The sequence below is a fragment of the Carcharhinus amblyrhynchos genome, chromosome 31, assembly GCF_965287045.1.
Source record: "Carcharhinus amblyrhynchos chromosome 31, sCarAmb.v2.hapA, whole genome shotgun sequence".
NCBI classification, from domain to species: Eukaryota; Metazoa; Chordata; class Chondrichthyes; order Carcharhiniformes; family Carcharhinidae; genus Carcharhinus; species Carcharhinus amblyrhynchos.
In genome coordinates, this window is record NC_137354.1 from 8,789,218 (window position 1) to 8,809,137 (window position 19,920).

The following is a 19,920-nucleotide window of genomic DNA, read 5'->3' on the forward strand; positions in this document are numbered from 1 at the left end:
AGTGCTGCTAGCCAGAGATGCCCATGTCTCACAAATGAATTTTAAAAAATTAATGCAATGTATAATCCTTCCTTAGTTTCATACCATTGCCCAGTCCTGTATACTAATTCTTGCATCTAGCTCTTAATGGTGAGTTAACTCATTACCTTTCCAAGATTTGCCGAAGTCCAAACTAGTGCCATTGTTCTCTACTAATCTTTAACCTCTCTATTTGCAACTTGTAACTCACCATATTATGATCACTGTTGCCAAAGTGCTCGCTTACATTCAATCTATCTACCTGATCTGTTTTTACATTGTGACTGATTTTAGCAACAGCTTCTTCCCCTTTGTAGGTGAAATCTTTTGTTAAATAAGGAATACTGCACACATATTAGAAATTCCTTTGCCTCAATTACCCCATCCCTGTGCTGCAGTCAATGGATGGATGATGAAACTTCCTTGGCAAAACAATGTTGGAATTCCTACTCCTCTCCCTCAATTGTCCGCAGATTCCCTCGACGGTTTTCCTTCCACAACTTAGATTGCCAGCCATTATGAGTCTTATCCCACGGAATAAACCACCAAGGATTCTGGCTGAATATCCCTCACCTAACTTGTCACAGAAAGACAGTTGAATGTGCGAGACTGGCCACAATGGAGTTGAACTGAATGTCAGTGAAATGCGAAGACAAGAAGATCCAATTCTCGGGAAGGACTTGTGGATTAACTCCCGGCCGATTGACACCGGCTCCTCAAAAATTCTGTTAGGCCTTCTGTTATGTGAGTGTACCTTTAAGAACTTTTTCTTAAAAAAAAATCATGCAGCTGACATCTTCAGTGATGTCACTGGGGGTGGAGCTAAGCTGTGGCAGTCAGGTGATGGGGGTTTTCCCTTTGGGCTTTCAGTTTTGTTTTGGAAGCAGCTTAGCGGCAAGCTAAGAAGCAGTCTCTTTCTTTCCCTGTTCTTCTTTGTTTTGGTTCTGAAAGTATTATCAGTTAGCTGAGGGGAATGCTTATTGCCATCCTGCCTTAAAGAAGCTGTGTTTTGGGAAACAGGTTTGACTACCACCTCTTCTGAGTTTCTTCACAAGGGATTTTCAGCATTGAACTCAGGAGGTGGGATTCCTGTAACAAGTGGGCGGTAACCTATGCTGTATTGTGTTTATTTGGAAGGTTGTGTGTACTGGATGTTGGCTTTGGTTGGAACACAATAGAGATATTTTCTTAAGAGTTATACTTTATTGTGGTTGTTGTGTTTCTTGTTTGTAATTGTTAAAAGTTCTTGCTAATTGTCTTACTATACATTTCAACAATATTCTTAATTAAACTTTGCTTTTGATAAAAGTTCCTCCTGGGTCAGTTAGAATCACACCTGGAGTGAAAGCCTCCCATGCTCATCCCAGCCAAATTCAATGTAAAACGTTACAGCTCAGGCGAGCTTCATAAAACACCTTGAAGTATCCGGCCTGACTTGCAACACTTCTTAGTAACTGGTCACTGAGTTATTCTTAATTCACCCTTGTTGTGCAAGGACAGACAACATCTTCTTGAAGCCTCAGCATGAATCTGAGGTGAGGGCTCACCAACCAATGCCTCAAAATGGAGGTTATGTTTCCTGGAGGGGCTTGCTTCATCTGAAGTTATTTTTCATTAATTTGTGGGACATTGGCATTACTGACTGGCCAGCATTTATTGCCCATCCCTAGTTGCCCTTGCTCAGAGGGCATTTGAGTGTCAACCACCTTGCTGTGGCTCTGGAGTCACATGTAGGCCAGACCGGGTATGGATGGCAGATTTCCTTCCCTAAAGGACATTAAGGGTTTTTCTGACAATATTTTCATGGTTATCAGTAGATTCTTCTGGATTTTTTTTATTGAATTCAAATTCCATCATCTGCCGTGTTGGGATTTGAACCCGGGTCCCCAGCTGAGTTTCTGAATTGATAGTCTAGCGATAATACCCCTAGGCCATCACCTCTCCAGTTACCTGTCCTCGAGTTTTTCTTCCACCCCACTGCCCCTAAACAGGTTGAAGCAGCTGCCAAACACAGGCACACAAACCCAAAGGTGCAACATTTTGCAATCGAGCCCACTCGCTCCCCACGTCGATCACACGGCTGGTGGTCTCTCTCTTTGCGCGGAGAGCCAGCAGTATGGAACTAGTCTGAACTCACGTGTAGCCTTCAAAATCTCCATTGTTGATTGCTTCGATGAGTTGTTCGGTAATCTTGATGATGTCCTGCTTGCGTGCTACAAGTTGTGGAAACACAAAAAGAGGAAGAGAAATGAAGAACTGTCGCAGTAAAGCGTCAAATGTCAGAACATCTGAGATTCCAAAAACTCCAATACTTGCTGTGAAAGAAAAAAGAGTTACAATTTATAAAAAAACGGGCAAATTTAACTGAATCGAGCACATTTTTCTCGAGTACAATTCCAAATTACACCCAGATGTGGAGATGTTGGTGTTGGACTTGGGTGGGGACAGTAAGAAGTCTCACACCAGGTTAAAGTCCAACAGGTTTATTTGGAATCACGAGCTTTTGGGGCACTGCTCCTTTGTCAGGTGAGACATTAAATTACATAAACGTCCGTGCCTCTGTGGTGCAAAAGTAACCCAGCGCGCTCAAACACGAGGTTGAATTCTGTAGTATGAGGCTGTAGACATTGGTCAAGTGAAGGGCATTAGACTCACCAGCCTGTGTAACAACAGCTCTGCTTCTCAATGGAAACATTCGCTAAGCCACCTTTGACCACCATCTCGAGGGGAATAGCTATCTCGGCTTAAAAATTGGTGGCAAACCCTCCCTTTGAATGGAGATTTCAAAAGTTGCACCCAATAAGAGGAGGAGCTAATCACACAGATACTCACCTTCCAGATCTTATCCGCCTGGTCTCAGTGCAGCATCAACATATTCAGCAGAAAACCTGACTCACCCAACCTTTACCTGGTGATCACAGGGGTGAGTGTAGGAGTGTAAGCATGAGATAGAAACTAGGATACACTCAGCAGCTCAGAGGAAAGCTGCCAGAACACAGCAAATAAAAAAAATCAGCGTCGCTTACATTCAAGTGAATTCCACTCGAAAAACTCCCTGCTCTGTACACTTTGTTAGTTTCCCAATAAGTACAGGATAATTCCCAATTATGTATCGGAGAATTCCCAATATGTGTAGGCTGATTCCCAATATGTGTAGGATAATTTCCAATAGATATAGAGAATTCCCAATAAGTGTAGTAGGTGTAAGATAATTCCCAATATGTACAGGATAACTTGAGTTGTCTATTACAACTATTCTAGTATTTCTGAAAGAAGGAATGCAGTCAAAGTTTTTTCCCTTGCACTCATCAAGACAGAAGCAACAATGCTAATTGTAAATGATGACCATTTGCTCTCTGCCTGAATTTCCAGATGCATGAGATGTTTTCACTGGTGAAGGTGATTTTCACTTGGTGTGCGCGTCTGGATTTGTAGAGCACGAGGCTTGCTCCGTTCCTCCCAGCAAGCAGCTTGTGTTTGTGGGCCACTCCAAGCTCCTTCCTCAGGAACAGGTGGGTGGTTGACAAAAGGTGCCTGTGCCATTTGGGCCTCTTGGCCTCAACACAGCTCGCTCCTGCTATCCTTCACCAGTATCACCAGCCTCCATTAGAACTGCACTGACCCAGCCACCAAATTGTGCTTATAAGCTCACTGGTTGAGCAGAACGTAGTTTGTTAAAGTAACACTGCTGTAGACCAAAGTTTCCTCATTTGCTCCCTTGAATAATTCCTGCTGAGGTGCAGTCCCGCTGCTACTTAGGGTTGCCAATATTGGTAGGACCTTTCCCTGGAGGTTACAACAACTGGCCAAACAGCCTTTATACCCCCACCTTTAACACTGTATAACTAATGGATAATCAGCTCAAGAAGTAAAATCACGGCCACCCATGATTTTCTTACTGGGTTCTCTGCAATAGCGTTCAGGAGTTTAATCTCACCATGCTGGCCACTCTAACTAGACTTTCAAAATAACATTGGGTCTAAGCCAGTGGTGGGCATCCTGCGGCCTGGGGGGATGGGGCACAAGGCCCAGCTAAGTTCTGAGTGCCAGCCCCACGAGACATTTAGTGGATCATTGCCCACAAGCAGGGTTGTCACATTCCGCTGATTTCCAACTGTGTAGTTTTTTGACAGAAGTGAAGGGTGTGAAGTGAGGTGCGTGCTGATTGCTCACAACATTGACTGCGAGAGCAGTGCGCTCCCTCTGTGTCCAAAGCGTCAATATTTCGTTTGTCTTTACCATTAGAAGTTGATGATGGTTCCATCAATCTATAAATGAAGAAGCATTTTCTACAACTCTTTATGAATTATTCAGCGTGTATTAAATATGTTTAATATTTATTCATGGGGCCATGGTTAGTGAACAAGCCCAATTTCAATCTTGTGGCCCACACAGATGAAGGTGGGCCACTCATGCGATTCACTTACTAGCCCACATTGCCCATCACCATTCCAATCAAGTTTAAGTTTATTTATTCCTGGTGTTCCGGTTTCCCTTCAGTCCAAAAAGGCGTGCTGGTTAGCTGGATTGGCCACGTTAAATTCTCCCTCAGTGTACCCGAACAGGCGCCGGAGTGTGGCGACTACGGGATTTTCACAGTAACGTCATTGCGGCGTTAATGCAAGTTTACTTATGACATTAAGAAATAAACAATGTGGAGATGTTGGCTTGGACTGGAGTGCAGTGAGAAGTCTCACCAACACCAAGTTAAAGTCCAACAGGTTTATTTGGAATCACGGGCTTTGGGGGCACTGCTCACCTGCTGAAGGAGCAGCGCTCTGAAAGCTCATGATTTCAAATAAACTTAAGACTTAAACATCACATGGCTGTCCAGGGATTTCTCCCACATTTATCGCCCACCACTGGGGTGTGTTGGAAGGGTTTGCAGGTCAATACTCAACCTTGTTTGGCCATGTTATAAACCCACCTTCCTTTGGACCATCAAGGCCTGGATGAATTGCCACTTTGGATTGGATACATTCCGGGAAACGATGGTGACAGTGGGGCTAGGAAAAGGCAGTGGCATAGCGCTAGTGGGATAGTGGCTTCACTGGCCCGATTTCCCATGCAAACCGCCATCTCATCCCATTTCCCCTGGCCATCAGCTCAGATTCAACTTTTTTTTAAAGCATCTAATCCTCTCTGCAGCTCCTCCTTTCTCTCCTCTTTTCAATTCTCTCCTCAGTTCTGACCTCAACAGGGGTTTTGTCCAAGGATTCCAAGATTCAAAGACAACAAGTAACACACCACTCGCAACGGGCTGATCGAGTGAACGGGGCATCAGTCGGGCAGCAACTGAAACTGACGTGGTGCTAAACATTATAAAAGTCCTTGGACTGTCCTTTCAATTCAGTGAAATGAATAATTTAACCAGCACCTTTCTCTGGCAGGCAGGTCTCCACGTGAATGCAGACAGTATCTGACGGATTTACTTGAACTGAGATGTGTTAGAAATATCAAACACTTAACTGGTGTAATCTCGCACCAATTCTTGATGGCAGTACCAGCCAGAGACACACGCTCCACCTGAACACCATCTGCAGAACCCGGAAGCGGGCAGCACACAGACAGGATCTACAGCACAACAGCGGCTCGGAACTGTAGCTCCACTCTGTCCGCCTGTCTGTCCCTGTTGGTGAGCTCGCTTCTACGCAACCTCGAATCTTGGTCACGTTCACTGATTTAAGCTTATTTATTAGTGTCACAAATCGGCTTACACTAACACTACAGTGAAGTTAGTGTGAAAAGCTCCAGTTTGGGTACACTGAGGGAGAATTTAGCAAGGCCCAATCCACCTAACCAGCAGGTCTTTCGGACTGTGGAAGGAAACCGGAGCACTCGGAGAAAACCCTCGCAGACACAGGGAGAACGTGCAGACTGCGTACAGGCAGTGACCCAAGCCAGGAAGCACAGAATCCTACAGTACAGAAGGAGACCATTCGGTCCACTGCATCTGTACCGACCACAATCCCACCTATTGTGATCCCCCATAACCCCATGCATTTACCCTAGCTAGCACCACTGACACTAAGGGGCAATTTAGCACAGCCAATCCACCTAACCTGCACATCTTTGGACTTGGGAGGGTACCGGAGCACCCAGAAAAAAACAGGCATGGGGAGAATGTGCAAACTCCACACAGACAGTGTCCCAAGCCAGGAATCGAACCCAGATTCCTGGCGCTGGGATAGGGCAGTGCTAACCACTGTGCCACAATGCTGCTCGTTATCAGAGATGTTCTAAGCACCAAGTGAGGAGCATTATCTGATTTTAGACATGTCTCTCGATCCCAACATAATGTAAGGAAACAAACCCATTAAACTTGGGTTAGTGTTTATGCGGTTAATTTCTGATTACTATTCCCAGTGACAGGGGTGCAAGGAGGGGAGTAGAAGTGAACCGTTGGCCTTTTAAAATCTCCGTAATTGCTTTTAAAAGTCACCAGGCGGTTGTTGGCGGAACTGGGAGAATCTGGGAGGATTCTCAGTCTGGAGTGAGGCTCGAACCCGGAGCTTCTGGCTCAGAGTTAGGGACATTACTCAGTGCAGCATGTGGACAAAGAACAGCTGCAACAATAATTTAACAACTATAATGGCAATAGTGGCTTTAAAATGGCTTCTTGTGACCAGTGGCCTGGAGTTAGTCAACGGACACAAAGTGTCAGATTTAACAGCTTACCCTTGGCAGAGAGGAGTTCTTTACAGATGTTCGGAGCTAGTGTTCCTTATCTGGGCATTGGAGTGCAAACAACATGCATTTAAGCAGCCTGGGATGGGGTCTGGAGTGGCCAATGCCATTACTCTGCTTTTTTGATTGGTCTAATCGAATAATGCAATTGAGGTTACTGATCAAATCATTGGCCGGGTGACGGGGAATCTTACGGAAGTGAGTGGAGAACTGTGGATAAAAAGACATGTGAGCCTTTGTTTGTCAGCGATAACTCAAAGAGACCATTGCAAGAAGACCTGTACCCTGAAGGATGCTTCAGAGAAGGAGGAGATAGATCAAGAATATTTTTTGGCTAGGTTTTCCTAAACTTGTCAGTATCTATTTTCAGTTAAATAGTTAAAGTTGATGTTCAGTTAGAGTTATAGTTCAGTAAAGAGTAAATGAGTTAAAACTGTTTATGTTTGAGTTGGTACTAGAAATGTTAAATAAAGAATAATTGAATTACTGTCCTTGTTTGTCTCATTAAACTGGAATGCTTGGAAGGTGTTTAAATTAAAAGCTGTATAACAAGTACAGGGACAACTACATCACTGTGTAGCAATAATGAACGGGCTTCAGATGGGTTTTAAATGCAGCTCAAATTGAGCATAACCACAAAATTGCAATTCAAGTGCTTCTCAAGGGCAGATGGGAATGGGCTTTCGATGCTGTCCTACATCCCATGAAAGGAGAAAATAAAAATCTCACTGTTATGGAATTGGGTTGTGGTGTGACTGCTATTCCAATGCACTCACTAACCCATTTATCTTAGATTCATTTATGGGTCAAGGTCATGCAATTCGCTGTCTACAGGGACTGGCAGCTCACCGCCACCTTCTCAGGGGCAATTGGGGATCAGCAATAAATACTGTTTAAGTTTATTTATTTTTATTTATTAGTGTCACAAGTAGGCTTACATTCACACCGCAATAAAATTACTGTGAAAATCCCCTAGTCGCCACACTCCGGCACCTGTTCGGGTACACTGAGGGAGAATTTAGCACGGCCAATGCACCTAAATAGCACGTCTTTTGGACTGTGGGAGGAAACCGAACCACTGAGGAAAACCCAAACAGACACAGGGAGAAGGTGCAGACTCCGCACAGACAGTGACCCAAGCCAGGAATTGAACCTGGGTCCCTGGCGCTGTGAGGCAACAGTGCTAACCACTGTGCCACTGGTCATGCCAGTGACGTTCCAAGAAGGAATAATAAAAAAATGGTGTGATGCAATGATACTGTGCTTTCAAGAAATGTATTTTAGCCATGTTTGTGTGCTGAATGTGTTTACAAGTCCCTTCCATATTATTGGAGCCATTTTGTCTGGATCCCAGTGCACTGTATTGTTACTGCAGCAACATGATTGATCTTAATTGACACAGTGTTTGTTTTGATCTGAATTAATTCAGGGTTCTGTTGCTTTGTGTTTTCCCCTGGGATATTGCAGTGTGAGGTTTGTTTAGGTTGATTGACTGGTTGTGTCATATGATTGGGGACAGCTAGGCTTTCACAGAGTACTCAAGACAGTCTGCTTTTGGGATATTTAGAGAGGGGTTGCTTTCTCTGAATCTCTTGCTCTGAAATCAGCCTTTCTCTCAGAGATTCTACTGTTCAAAGAGAACAAAGAAAATTATAGCACAGGGACAGGCTCTTTAGCCCTGCACCGACCATGCTGCCCAACTAAACTTAAACTTCCTACTCTTCTGGGGATCATATCCCTCTCTCCCCATCCTATTCGTGTATTTGTATTTTGGCCAAGGCCTCAACAATTTTTCCCCTTGCCTCTCTCAGTATTCTGGGATAGACCCTATCTGGCCCTGGGGACTTGTCCAATGTTTGGGGGGTGGAACTTTCTCTAGAAGTTGCTGCATGAGAATTTGAAGACAAGTGGCTGTCTGGGTCAGTCTCCAGAAGTGTCAAAAGGCTGAAAATCTGGTACCGACATAAGCACTTTTGGTTTATGTGCTAATTGGTTCTAAAGAAGGGGGAAGACTGCTAAATTGGAACAATAGAGATAGCTAGCTGGTAAAAATTATACTTTGCCATGTTTAAGTAGAATCACAGATTTATAGTAACGTTATAGTACTGAAGGAAACCATTTTGGCCCATCAGGTCTGCATTGACGACAATCCCACCCTATTCCCGTAACCCTACATATTTATCCTGCTTATCCCCCTGACACTAGGATCAATTTAGCATGGCCAATCAACCTAACCTGCACATCTTTGGACTGAGAGAGGAAACTCGAGCACCTGGAGGAAACCCACGCAGACATGGGGAGAACGTGCAGGCTCTGCAAAGACAGTGACCTGAGGCCGAAATTGAACCTGGGTCCCTGGTGCTGTGAGGCAGCAGTGCTAACCACAGTGCCAGCGTTTAACTGGTAAAAGTTATGCTGCTGATTCTTTTTGTTATATTCCAACTAAAGCTTGTTTTGATAAAAGCTCCCCAGTGGGTCATTTGAATCAGACCTAGTGCGATTGCGCTCCCTCTAATGTCAAAATCAAACATACAAGTTAGGGGTCTAGGCTAACTTCAGAAAATACCTTGGAGTTTCTGATCTGATTTTCAACAATGCTTGCGTTATTCACTAAAATAACAAATAAACTATCTGGTGAAGATATTACATTAGCAACCAAACATTGACTGATGGTTAAATACACCATCAAGCCCCATCTGGATACAATGTAGGCCAACAAAGGTTCATTCACTGCTTTTCCCTTCAGTTGACTTGATCTGCTTACTCCCTTTAGAATCATGATTCTGAATAACGAGGCCACCCCATGGATGCAGCCGCTTGTTACTGTGGAATAATAGCGCTGGGGGAGGAATAAAATGTTATTTTTATAAGTCAGCTGCAAACATGGCCATGGTAATGGGAAAACCAGGTCCCAAAGCAGCAATTTGGCTTTAGATAAATAACTACATGGAGGGATAAAATGGGTCTCTGGTTTATGGTGTTATCACTACATTCTTGTGTATTCATCCTGGAATTCTGTAACATTAAATAGAAAATGTTGGGAATAAACAGCAAGAGCACAGAAATGAGAAGGGAAAGTAAATTAACATGTAGCTCAAAGGTCTCTTCATGGAATGGTGAATATTCATTTTTCACTCTTAAGATGTTGAATCACAGGCCTTACATCTTCCCCTTCTCGTAGAATCCCTACAATCTTTACAGTGCAGAAGGAGGCCATTTGGTCCATTGAGCCTGCACCGACAACAATCCTACTCAAGCCCTACCCCTGTAACCCTTTTATTTACCCTAGCCAGTACCCCTGACACTAAGGGGCAATTCAGCATGGCCAATCCACCTAACCCACACATCTTTGGCGTGTGGGAGGAAACCGGAGTGCATGGAGGAAACCCACGCCGACATAGGGAGAACGTACAGACTCCACACAAACAGTGACCCTAGCCGGGAAGCAAACCCCCTGGTGCTGAGAGGCAGCAGTGCCAACCACTATGCCACCCTTATATTGCACAGTTTTAATAATTTATTAGTGTCACAAGTAGGCTTACATTAGCATTGCAATGAAGTTACTGTGAAAATCCCCTAGTTGCCACACTCAGGGTACACCGAGGGAGAGTTTAGCACGGCCAATGCACCTAACCAGCACGTCTTTCGGACTGTGGGAGGAAACCCACGCAGACACGGCGAGAACGTGCAAACCCTGCACAGACAGTGACCCAAGCTGGGAATCGAACCCGGGTCCCCGGCGCTGTGAGACAGCAGTGCTGACCACTGTGCTGGGGTTGGGAGAGGGGGAGAGAACAGAATGGTTTATAAAATCAGTATGAGCACATACGTGCACACAACACAACAAGCACATAATCAAAATCCACAAACAAAAAACACAACAGGTAAATTTGAACAAAAAAAAGCACCATACCTGCAAAGAAACTGGACTAAATTCAGAGAGAATCAATGACATAAAACAAAGGATTATTGTTCAGTTCCCAAGGAATCCTGTACTGACAGTTCGGTAAATCGTCAGACAGAATTGTTGTGAAAAAATTATTTTAGTGGGGGGGGGGGGGGGGGGGGGGGGGTTTGGGGTTGTGGTGGGGGGGGCACAGATTTTCAATCTGTTGGCTCAGGCCGCCATTAAAAAGCAAAAGAAATAACTTAGCAGTGCTGGCTAAATGCTGAGGGCAGCTGGGTTCCAATATCAGAGGCACTGGGGAATCGGAATGGGATGAAAGATTCCCAATAGACAGAGGGTTCTCACCCCACTCGATATAACTCACTGGTGACTTCTAATGGGAAGCCACATCGGATGGGGTGTAAAATTATTTTTGCACCCAATCCTATCAGTTTTCCAATCTGCGGATTACCCCCCCAACATTGTCACCAGGTTGAAAATCACAGAAACAATTTATGCAACAGTAAGCCATTTGGCCCATTAAATCTGCTGCTTTATTCAATAACACCTTGGCCAATTTTCTCCCTTTCCATATTCTCTCCATATCCCTTGATTCCTTTAATACTCAGAAGTCATAGGTTCATAGAATCCTACAGTGCAAAGGGGGGCCATTCAGCCTATCGAGTCTGCACTAACCACAATCCCACCCAAGCCACACTCCCATAACCCCATGCATTTGTCCTAGCTAGTCCCCTGACAGCAAGAGGCAATTATAAAATGGCCAATCCACCTAACCCGCACATCTTTAGGCTGTGGGGAGAAACCGGAGCACCCAGAGGAAACCCACGCAGACACGGGAGAACGTGCACACTCCGCAGAGACAGTGACCCAAGCCGAGAATCGAACCAGGTCCCTGATGCTGTGAGGCAGTAGTGCCAACCACTGTGCCACCCATAAAGTCTTAAATATGTTCAATGAGTAAACAGTCACAGCTCTGAGGCAGAAAGTTTCAAATCCTTTGAGTAAAGAAATTCTTGGTTACTTTGGTGCCAAAAGGCCAATGCCTTATAGTGAGATAGTAAGCCAATAAAGGTAGGAATACAGGAATGAGGAGCAGGAGTAGGCCATCCGGCCTGTCAAACCTGCTCTGTGAGAACATAGCCCCAATCTGACTGTGGCAGTAACTCTATTTTCTAGTCTGCTCTCAGTCCTACTCCCTTGTAAATCAAAAATGCATCTCACTCAGCCCTGAATATATTCAGTGACCCAGCCTCCATACTGCCCTCAACCCAGGAATCAGTGAACCGTCACACTCCCTCTAGGGCAAGTATGTCCTTTAACTAAGGAGAAAAAAACTGCACACGGTAATTTTCATGTCGTCTCATCAACGTCCTGTGTTAAGACTTCTCTTCTCTTGCATCCAAATCCTTTTGTAAGAGAAAACTAAGATTTTCTCTGCCTGTGACACATGTACAAGAGCACCCAGTTTAAAGTTAACGTTTATTTATTAGTGTCACAAGTAGGCTTACATTAACACCGCAATGAAGGCAGTGCGGCCCACCCTCGCGACGCACTGCAATGTCAGTTGTGATTTAAGGTTGAGTTTATTTATTAGTGTCACAAGTTGGCTTACATTAACACTGTAATTAAGTCACTGTGAAAAATCCCTCAGTTGCCACACTCCAGCACCTGTTTGGGTACACTGAGCAAGAATTTAGCACGGCCAATGCACCTAAAAGGCACATCTTTGGGACTGTGGGAGGAAACCCACGCAGACACGGCAAGAATGTGCAAACTCCGCACAGACAGTGACCCAAGCTGGAAATCGAACCCACGTCCCTGGCGCTGTGAGGCAGCAGTGCTACCCACTGCACCACCCTATTCGGAGGGACCCAGGTCCCTCTGGATATAAACATTTCCCAGTCTGTCAGCATTCCAAGAAAAGAAATTATGCTTTTTCTTATTTTCTCGACCATAATGGATAATTTCACACTTACAGCAGAGACTTAAAACTATGAAGCAACTAGGCTTCATCACACATTTAAAATAAAATGCATGAAGTCATTGTTCGCTCAAGTAAGCATTGGAATAATTATGGTGATTAATTGCAAAGTGACACTCATGTTAAACCGATAGCCAGGAGCAAGCTCAACCCCATCGGAGAATTAAGAAGGAACAATGAGAAAATTCAAATGAAAAATTAGCAATTGGCATTTTTTTTAGCACAGCGGAATGTTTAAAAAGAAAACTGTGCGGAAAATTAATATGCAGATATGCTTGTTAGCTTTTTTTTAAAAAGGTGTAGGTATTAAGTGCAGGGGGAAGCAAAGAAAGGTTTAGTGTTATTCACTCTGCCTAATCTCTGGCCAGTATAGGCACTGAGATTGAGGCATGGCTCAGAAGAACCTTCGACTTACACAGCGTGGGAGGAGAGGTGGGTGGAAACAGCTCTGCATTATCTGTATGATTCACTGCACATGCGAGCTCCACACTTTCAGTGGCTGAGTATATGCGGGGTGGGGGGACGTAGGGTGGGGAGGAAAAAAAAGACACGTAAAATATGTATATATAAATACGCACACACACACACACAAAACAGCAAACGCAACAGCAAACAGGCATGGAACTTTAAGCAAATAAAACACAGCACTGGAATATCACACACAACTTCAAACAAGCAGGTAGGATTGGTGCCGAGGAAGCGCTCTCTGGCCATTTTTCCCCCCAGATTGCAAACTGGAATCCCTGCAGTGCAGAAGGAGGCTGTTCGACCCAGCGAGTCTGCACCGATCACAATTCCACCCAAGCCCTATCCCTGCAACCCCACGTACTTACCCTGTCTAATCCCCCTGATATTAGGGGCAATTCAGCATGGCCAATCCACTTTGGACTGTGGGAGGAAACCGGACACCCGGAGGAAACCCACGCAGACATGCGGAGAATGTGCAGAGTCCGCACAGACAGGTCGGAATCGAACCCAGGTTTCTGGCACTGTGGGGCAGCGGTACTAACCATTTCAGACAATCCTACAGTGCAGAAGGAGGCCATTCGGCCCTTTGAGTCTGCACCGACCACAGTCCCCATAATCCTACTTATTTACCCTATCAACCACCAGACACTAGGTCAATTTAGCATGGCCGATTGACCTAACCCATACATTTTTGGACTGTGGGAGGAAACTGTAGCACTCAGAGGAAACCCACGCAGACATGGGGTGAATGTGCAGCCTCCGTAGACAGTGACCCCAGGTCGGAATTGAATCTGGGTTCCTGGCGCTGTGAGGCAGCAGTGCTAACCACTGTGCCACCGTGCTGCCTAGCTTGAGAGAGTAGAACATCTTGAACATGTAGCTAGAACATCTTGTGGCAAAGACTGGTGGAAACGGACACTGTGTGCGTTACTGAGCCCTCAGTCAAGGTTGGAGTGTACGAGTCACTTGCTCCCAGTGTACAAGTTTCTCCCCTGTGGCAGCATCCCACTCCCAAGCCAAGAATCTTACCCTCACTGGCCAACCAGTGTTGTCCTGGATTCTCTGCAGCAGTGAACAAACCCAAGCAGTAATAAAACATCAGGATATTTAAAAAAAAAAGCAGGTGGGATTTTCAAGCAAAAAGCTGCAATCAAACCTTGACTATCAGGCTCCTAAAGCTACAGAATTCACTGCCTATCCAACTCAGGAGCGAGAGTGAACCTTGACTGACACGTGTGATATTTGTGGTTGATAAGGGACAGGGATACAAGGAGTTAACATGGCACTGGGTACAGGGCGGCCTCCGGTGTGATGGAAAGGAACTGATGACCCGAGTCTAGAGGGCTGTCTTGTACTGGACAGAGACATGTGTAGAGGCAAGCATGGAGACAGCCACTAGCTCAGACCTTCCACTGGATATATGTTGATAAGTACAAGTAGTTAATTACAAGCTGTCTTATGAGGAATGGTTGAGGGCTTTAGGTCTGTACTCATTGGAGTTTAGAAGAATGGGGGGGGTATCTTTTTGAAACTTACAGGATACTGCGAGGCCTGGATGGAGTGGATGTGGAGAGAATGTTTCCACTAGTAGGAAAACCTAGAACCAGAGGGCACAACCTCAGACTAAAGGGATGATCCTTTAAAACAGAGATGAGGAGGAATTTCTTCAGCCAGGGAGTGGGGAATCTGTGGAACTCCCACAGAATGTTGTGAAGGCCAGGTCACTGAGTGTCTTTAAGACAGAGATAGATAGGTTCTTGGTTAATAAGGGGATCAGGGGTTATGGGGAAAAGGCAGGAGAATGGGGATGAGAAAAATATCAGCCATGATTGAATGGGAGAGCAGACTCGATGGGCCGAGTGGCCTAATTCTGCTCCTATGACTTATTGTGGTAATAAGCACTTATTGTTAAACTTAGACCTCTTCAGGAGACTTACCAAGCTACACACAAAAACACTGAAGAAGATAGGAGCAGGAAGAGGCCATTCGACCCTTCGAGTCTGCTCTGCTATTCATCATGATCATGGCTGGTCGTCCAACTCAATAGCCTAGTCCTGCTTTCTCCCCATAACCTTTGATCCCATTCACCCCAAGTGCTATATCCAGCCACCTCTTGAACACATTCAATGTTTTGGCATCACCTACTTCCGTGGTGATGAATTCCACAGGCTCACCACTCACTGCACCTCCGTCCTGAATGGTCTACCCTGAATCTCCAGACTGTGACCCCTGGTTATAGAAATAACTGACAACATCTGACATGGGCTCTCCCGCTACCAAAGGTAGGCCTTTAGTCATTGTTCCTTTCCCTTGATTTGCCATCGGCAGCACAGATGACCAACTCCTTGTGAAGCGATGACCATTTTCTGCTGAGGTCGGAAATGATTTAGAAAGATAATCACGCTTTGCTTCCAGACTGACCTGGCGGACGTTCTGCCAAGTGGGAGCGCTCACAGCGCAGAGGCAATCTGCTTCCAGAGCTCTCCATTGTCACGGTGCCAGGTGGAACCTGGAAGGTGCTACAGTTTGGATCCAACCCAGCTTTCCAATAACTGTATAAACTGGAGGTGGGGTTGACAAAGGGATACTGGCTTGTACTAAAGGATGGAGCACGGCTATTTAACACAAGGACTCTGCACGTGCCAGAGGCAAGGATTTCATTCCGGACGTGACAGCAGAAATCAGCTATCATACTTAATCAATGACCAATAACTTAAATATTGTTGTTTGATGGTGAGAGTTGGATAATATAGGAGGCAATGCCCTGAAGGATTGCATTAACAATAAGATTACAAATAGCTTCTTATATAAAAGTATGACTCATACTTTCCCCTTATTACAAATTTTTCTTGATATTTGTTATAATATGCACTGATTCACTGCCTGCTGAATAAATGATTCACTCCACACAGCATGTGGGAAATAGAGAGGGGAAGGGCTTAACTCAGCGGCAAGAACGGAGTGGATATTTTTCTGGGTAGCTAGGCAATGGCTGAGTGGTATTATCACCAGACTATTAATCCAGAAACTCAGTTAATGCTCTGGGGACCTCAGGTTCGAATCCTGCCACGACAGAAGGTGGAATTTGAATTCACTAAAAAAAAAATCTGGAATCTATTGATGACCATGAAACCATTGTCGGAAAAAACCCCCATCTGGTTCACTAATGCTCTTTAGGGAAGGAAATTTGCCGTCCTTAACCTGTCTGGCCTACATGTGACTCCAGAGCCACAGCGATGTGGCTAACTCTCAACTACCCAATAAACGCTGGCCAGCTCATGTCCCACAAATAAATGAAAAAAAGGATTCCCGTGGAACGAGTTTATCTGTACTCCTCTGTGGAGGAGATTGCAGGAATAAGGTCAAATTCATCCATTCTGCCCATACCATGAAAGTTCCCCTTCCTCTTTTCACAGAATCCCTACAGTAGGAGGAGGACATTCAGCCCATCAAGGCTGTACCGACCACAATCCCACCCAGGCCCTATTCCCGTAACCCCACATATTTAACCTGCGAATCCCCCGACCCTAAGGGGCAATTTAGCATGGCCAATCAAACTCATCCACACAGCTTTGGACTGTGGGAGGCACCTGGAGGAAACCCACACAACACAGGGGAGAGATGGTGCAAACTCCGCACTGACAGTCACCCAAGGCCGGAATTGAACCCGGGTCCCTGGCGTGGTGAGGCAGCAGTGCTAACCACTGTGCCATCATGCCGCCCCTTGCCGGGACTCGATTAAAGCCCTGCAACTTTCTCCCTTTCCAAGTGTCCTGCGGCCAACAGGCAGTCACATGGACCTTATCCCAATCCTGGGTGAAGTGGCAGCAACAGCAGCATGCATTTATATAGCACCTTCAACATGGCAGAATGTCACGTGGCTCTGCTCTGGAACGTAACCATCACATCACGTCACTAAAAGTTGAGGGGCAGGTGACGAGAAAAGGGAGGCATGAAGGAGTGTCTTAAAGTATGCCCGAGAGCTAGAGAAACAGACAATCTCTCTGGTATCTCCTGTGTACAACCTGATAGTGGCTGTTTAAGGTGATATGGAGTGTTAAGACATGCTTCTTTTGCTAATCCAGCTCAAAATGCTACACAGGTAGTTAACGAAGGTGAGAGTGCAGTGATGCGTGTAATAGAAAAGGGATAGTCTGTTATTACCCAAGGTGTAATGAGAAAAAAACACAGCTGGCTAACAGAGGGCAGATTGAAATCCAGTAATAGGAATACAGCAAGCGGTAAGGAAATATCAATTTTTCATGTTGATAAAATCTTGAACTGAAGCACAAACTGGGAATGCTTCCTGTACTCTATAAACAGCCTTCAGTCAGCTTTCCACTGCAATTTGTTTTTAACGTGGAAACATAGAAGATAGGAACAGGATGAGGCTATTCCGCTCTCCAAGCTTGCTCCGCCATTCATCATGATCATGGCTGATCGTCCAACTCAATAGCCTAATCCTGCTTTCCCCCCATAACCTTCGATCCCATTCACCCCAAGTGCTATATCCAGCTGCCTCCTGAATACATTCAATGTTTTGGCATCAACTACTTCCTGTGGTAATGAATTCCACAGGCTCACCACTCTCTGGGTGAAGAAATGTCTCCTCACCTCCGTCCTAAATGGTCTACCCTGAATCCTCAGAGTGTGACCCCTAGTTCTGGACTCTCCCACCATCGGGAACATCCTCCTTGCAGCTACCCTGTCTAGTCTTATGAGTATTTTATAAGTCTCGATGTGACTTTCCCACCTGCTCCCCATAACCCTCGATTCCCTCAGGGATCAAGAATCTGTTTGACGTAGCCTTGAATACATTCAATGACCCAGCCTCCACTCCTCTCTGGAGAATTCCCAAGATGATGGAGAGAACAGATTCCTCCTCATCTTCATCTTAAATAGGAGACCCCTTATTTTGAAATGGTGCCCCCTGGTTCTAGATTCCCTCACAAGGGGAAACATCCTCTCAGCATCCACCTCATCAAACCTCTTCAGAATCTCATACATTTCAGTAAGATCACCTCTCGTTTTCTAAACTCCAATCAATATAGGCCAAACCTGCTCAACCTTTCCTCATAAGACAAACCCCCTTCGCCCCCTTGGGGGGGCAGCACGGTAGCACAGTGGTTAGCACTGCTGCCTCACAGCACCAGGGACCCGGGTTCGATTCCCAGCTTGGGTCACTGTCCGTGTGGAGTTTGCACATTCTCCCCGTGTCTGCATGGGTTTCCTCCCACAATCCAAAGATGTAGGTGGATTGGCCATGCTAAATTACCCCTTAGTGTCAGGGAGGACTAGCTAGGATAAATGCATGGGGTTACGGGGATATGGCCTGAGTCTGTGCAGACTTGATAGGCCGAATGGCCTCCTTCTGCACTCTAGGGATTCTTTCATTCTATGATCCCACCAAATGTCTCAGGAATCAAATCAGCCAAGTGAATCTTCTCAGAACTCCCTGTAGATATGTTTTCCTGAGTATTTGCAACTTGCCTCCCCTTCAGTTGGATCCCAACCCCTATCCTTTTGGGATAACAATTGAATTCTGACCTGATTTTCCCTGTTGTGGAGGGAAAGCTGCAACTGTTGTTGAGATGTTAGGGTTTCAGTCGAAACAGGCAACCAGAGACACAGTTAGCAACACGTCAGCATTTGGGAGAAGCATACAGGAGATTATTAGCTCTGCATGTCTGGATGACACAAAGGTGCAAAGGTTTTGGGCTTCCAGACACCATCTCCAAGCATTGTGCGGAGACTTTGGTCTCCTGCTTTGAAAGAAAGAATATCTCGTGACAAAACAGCTCTCCCAGTGGCAATTTGTTCTCTGTTGTTCTTCGATTTCTTCACGGAGTGCAGCGAAGGTTTACCAGGCTGATTCCAGGGATGGCGGCACTGATGTCTGAGGAGAGATTGATTAGGTTAGGATTGTTTTTGCTGGAGTTCAGACGAAGGAGGGGGGGAATCTCAAAGACTTATAGAATTCCAACAGGACTAGACAGGGTAGATGCAGGGAGGATGTTCCCAAAGACGGGAGAAGCAGGGGTCACAGTCTGAGGATTCAGGGTAGGTCTTAGGACGGAGATGAGGAGACATTTCTTCACCCAAAGAGTGTTAAGCCTGTGGAATTCATTACCACAGGAAATAGTTGATGCCAAAACATTGAATGTATTCAAGAGGCGGCTGGATATAGCACTTGGGGTGGACGGGATCAAAGGTTATGAGGAGAAAGTAGGATTAGGCTTTTCAGGTGGATGATCTGCCATTCTGTAATGAATGGTGGAGCAGGCTCGAAGGGCCAAATGGCCTTCTCCTATCTTCTATGTTTCTTTGTTTCTATTCCCTGGCTCCCGGGATGAGAAACTTCAATTATGATGATAGATTGGAGAGATTGAGGCTGTTCTCCTTGGGGAGAAGAGAGCTAAGAGGAGATTGGATCAAGATGTTCAATAGCATGAGGTAGCTGGACAGAGTAGACGGGGAGAAACTGTTCCTGCTGGTAAAAGGATTGAGAATGGGAGGGCACAGATTTGAAGTGATTTGCAAATGAGACGTGAGTAGAATCTTTTTCACCCAGTGAGTGGTTGAGGTCTGGAATGCGCTGCCTGGAAGTGTGGGGAGGCGGGTTCAACTGAGGCTTTCATGGAAACAATGTGCAGAGGTGTGAGGAAGAGGCAGGGGAATGGCGCTAAGTCATGATGGCCGATTGGAGAGCTGGCGAAGACACGATGGGCTGAATGGCCTCCCTCTGCACTGTAACGATCCTGTGAGTTTATTTTGTGGTCAGTTTTGTAATGATACCTAAATAGAGGTTCCGGTGGGTCACAAGGAGTAGTACCACCACTTCCAAAAAAGGATAACGATA

General features: G+C 45.5%; 1 protein-coding gene across 5 annotated transcripts in view; it reads right to left on the bottom strand.

Moving 5' to 3' along the window:
• camk2g2 (calcium/calmodulin-dependent protein kinase (CaM kinase) II gamma 2) overlaps positions 1 to 19,920 on the bottom strand; it is a 409,466-nt gene that overhangs the window by 20,411 nt on the left and 369,135 nt on the right. For 4 of the 5 annotated variants that reach the window (XM_080215910.1, XM_080215911.1, XM_080215912.1 and 1 more), the window contains one exon: positions 2,156 to 2,231. In XM_080215910.1, the coding sequence (XP_080072036.1) occupies positions 2,156 to 2,231 (76 nt within the window). Of the gene's footprint in view, positions 1 to 2,155; positions 2,232 to 13,008; positions 13,093 to 19,920 lie in introns of all 5 variants that reach the window. The other variant, XM_080215915.1, reaches the window with a different exon arrangement.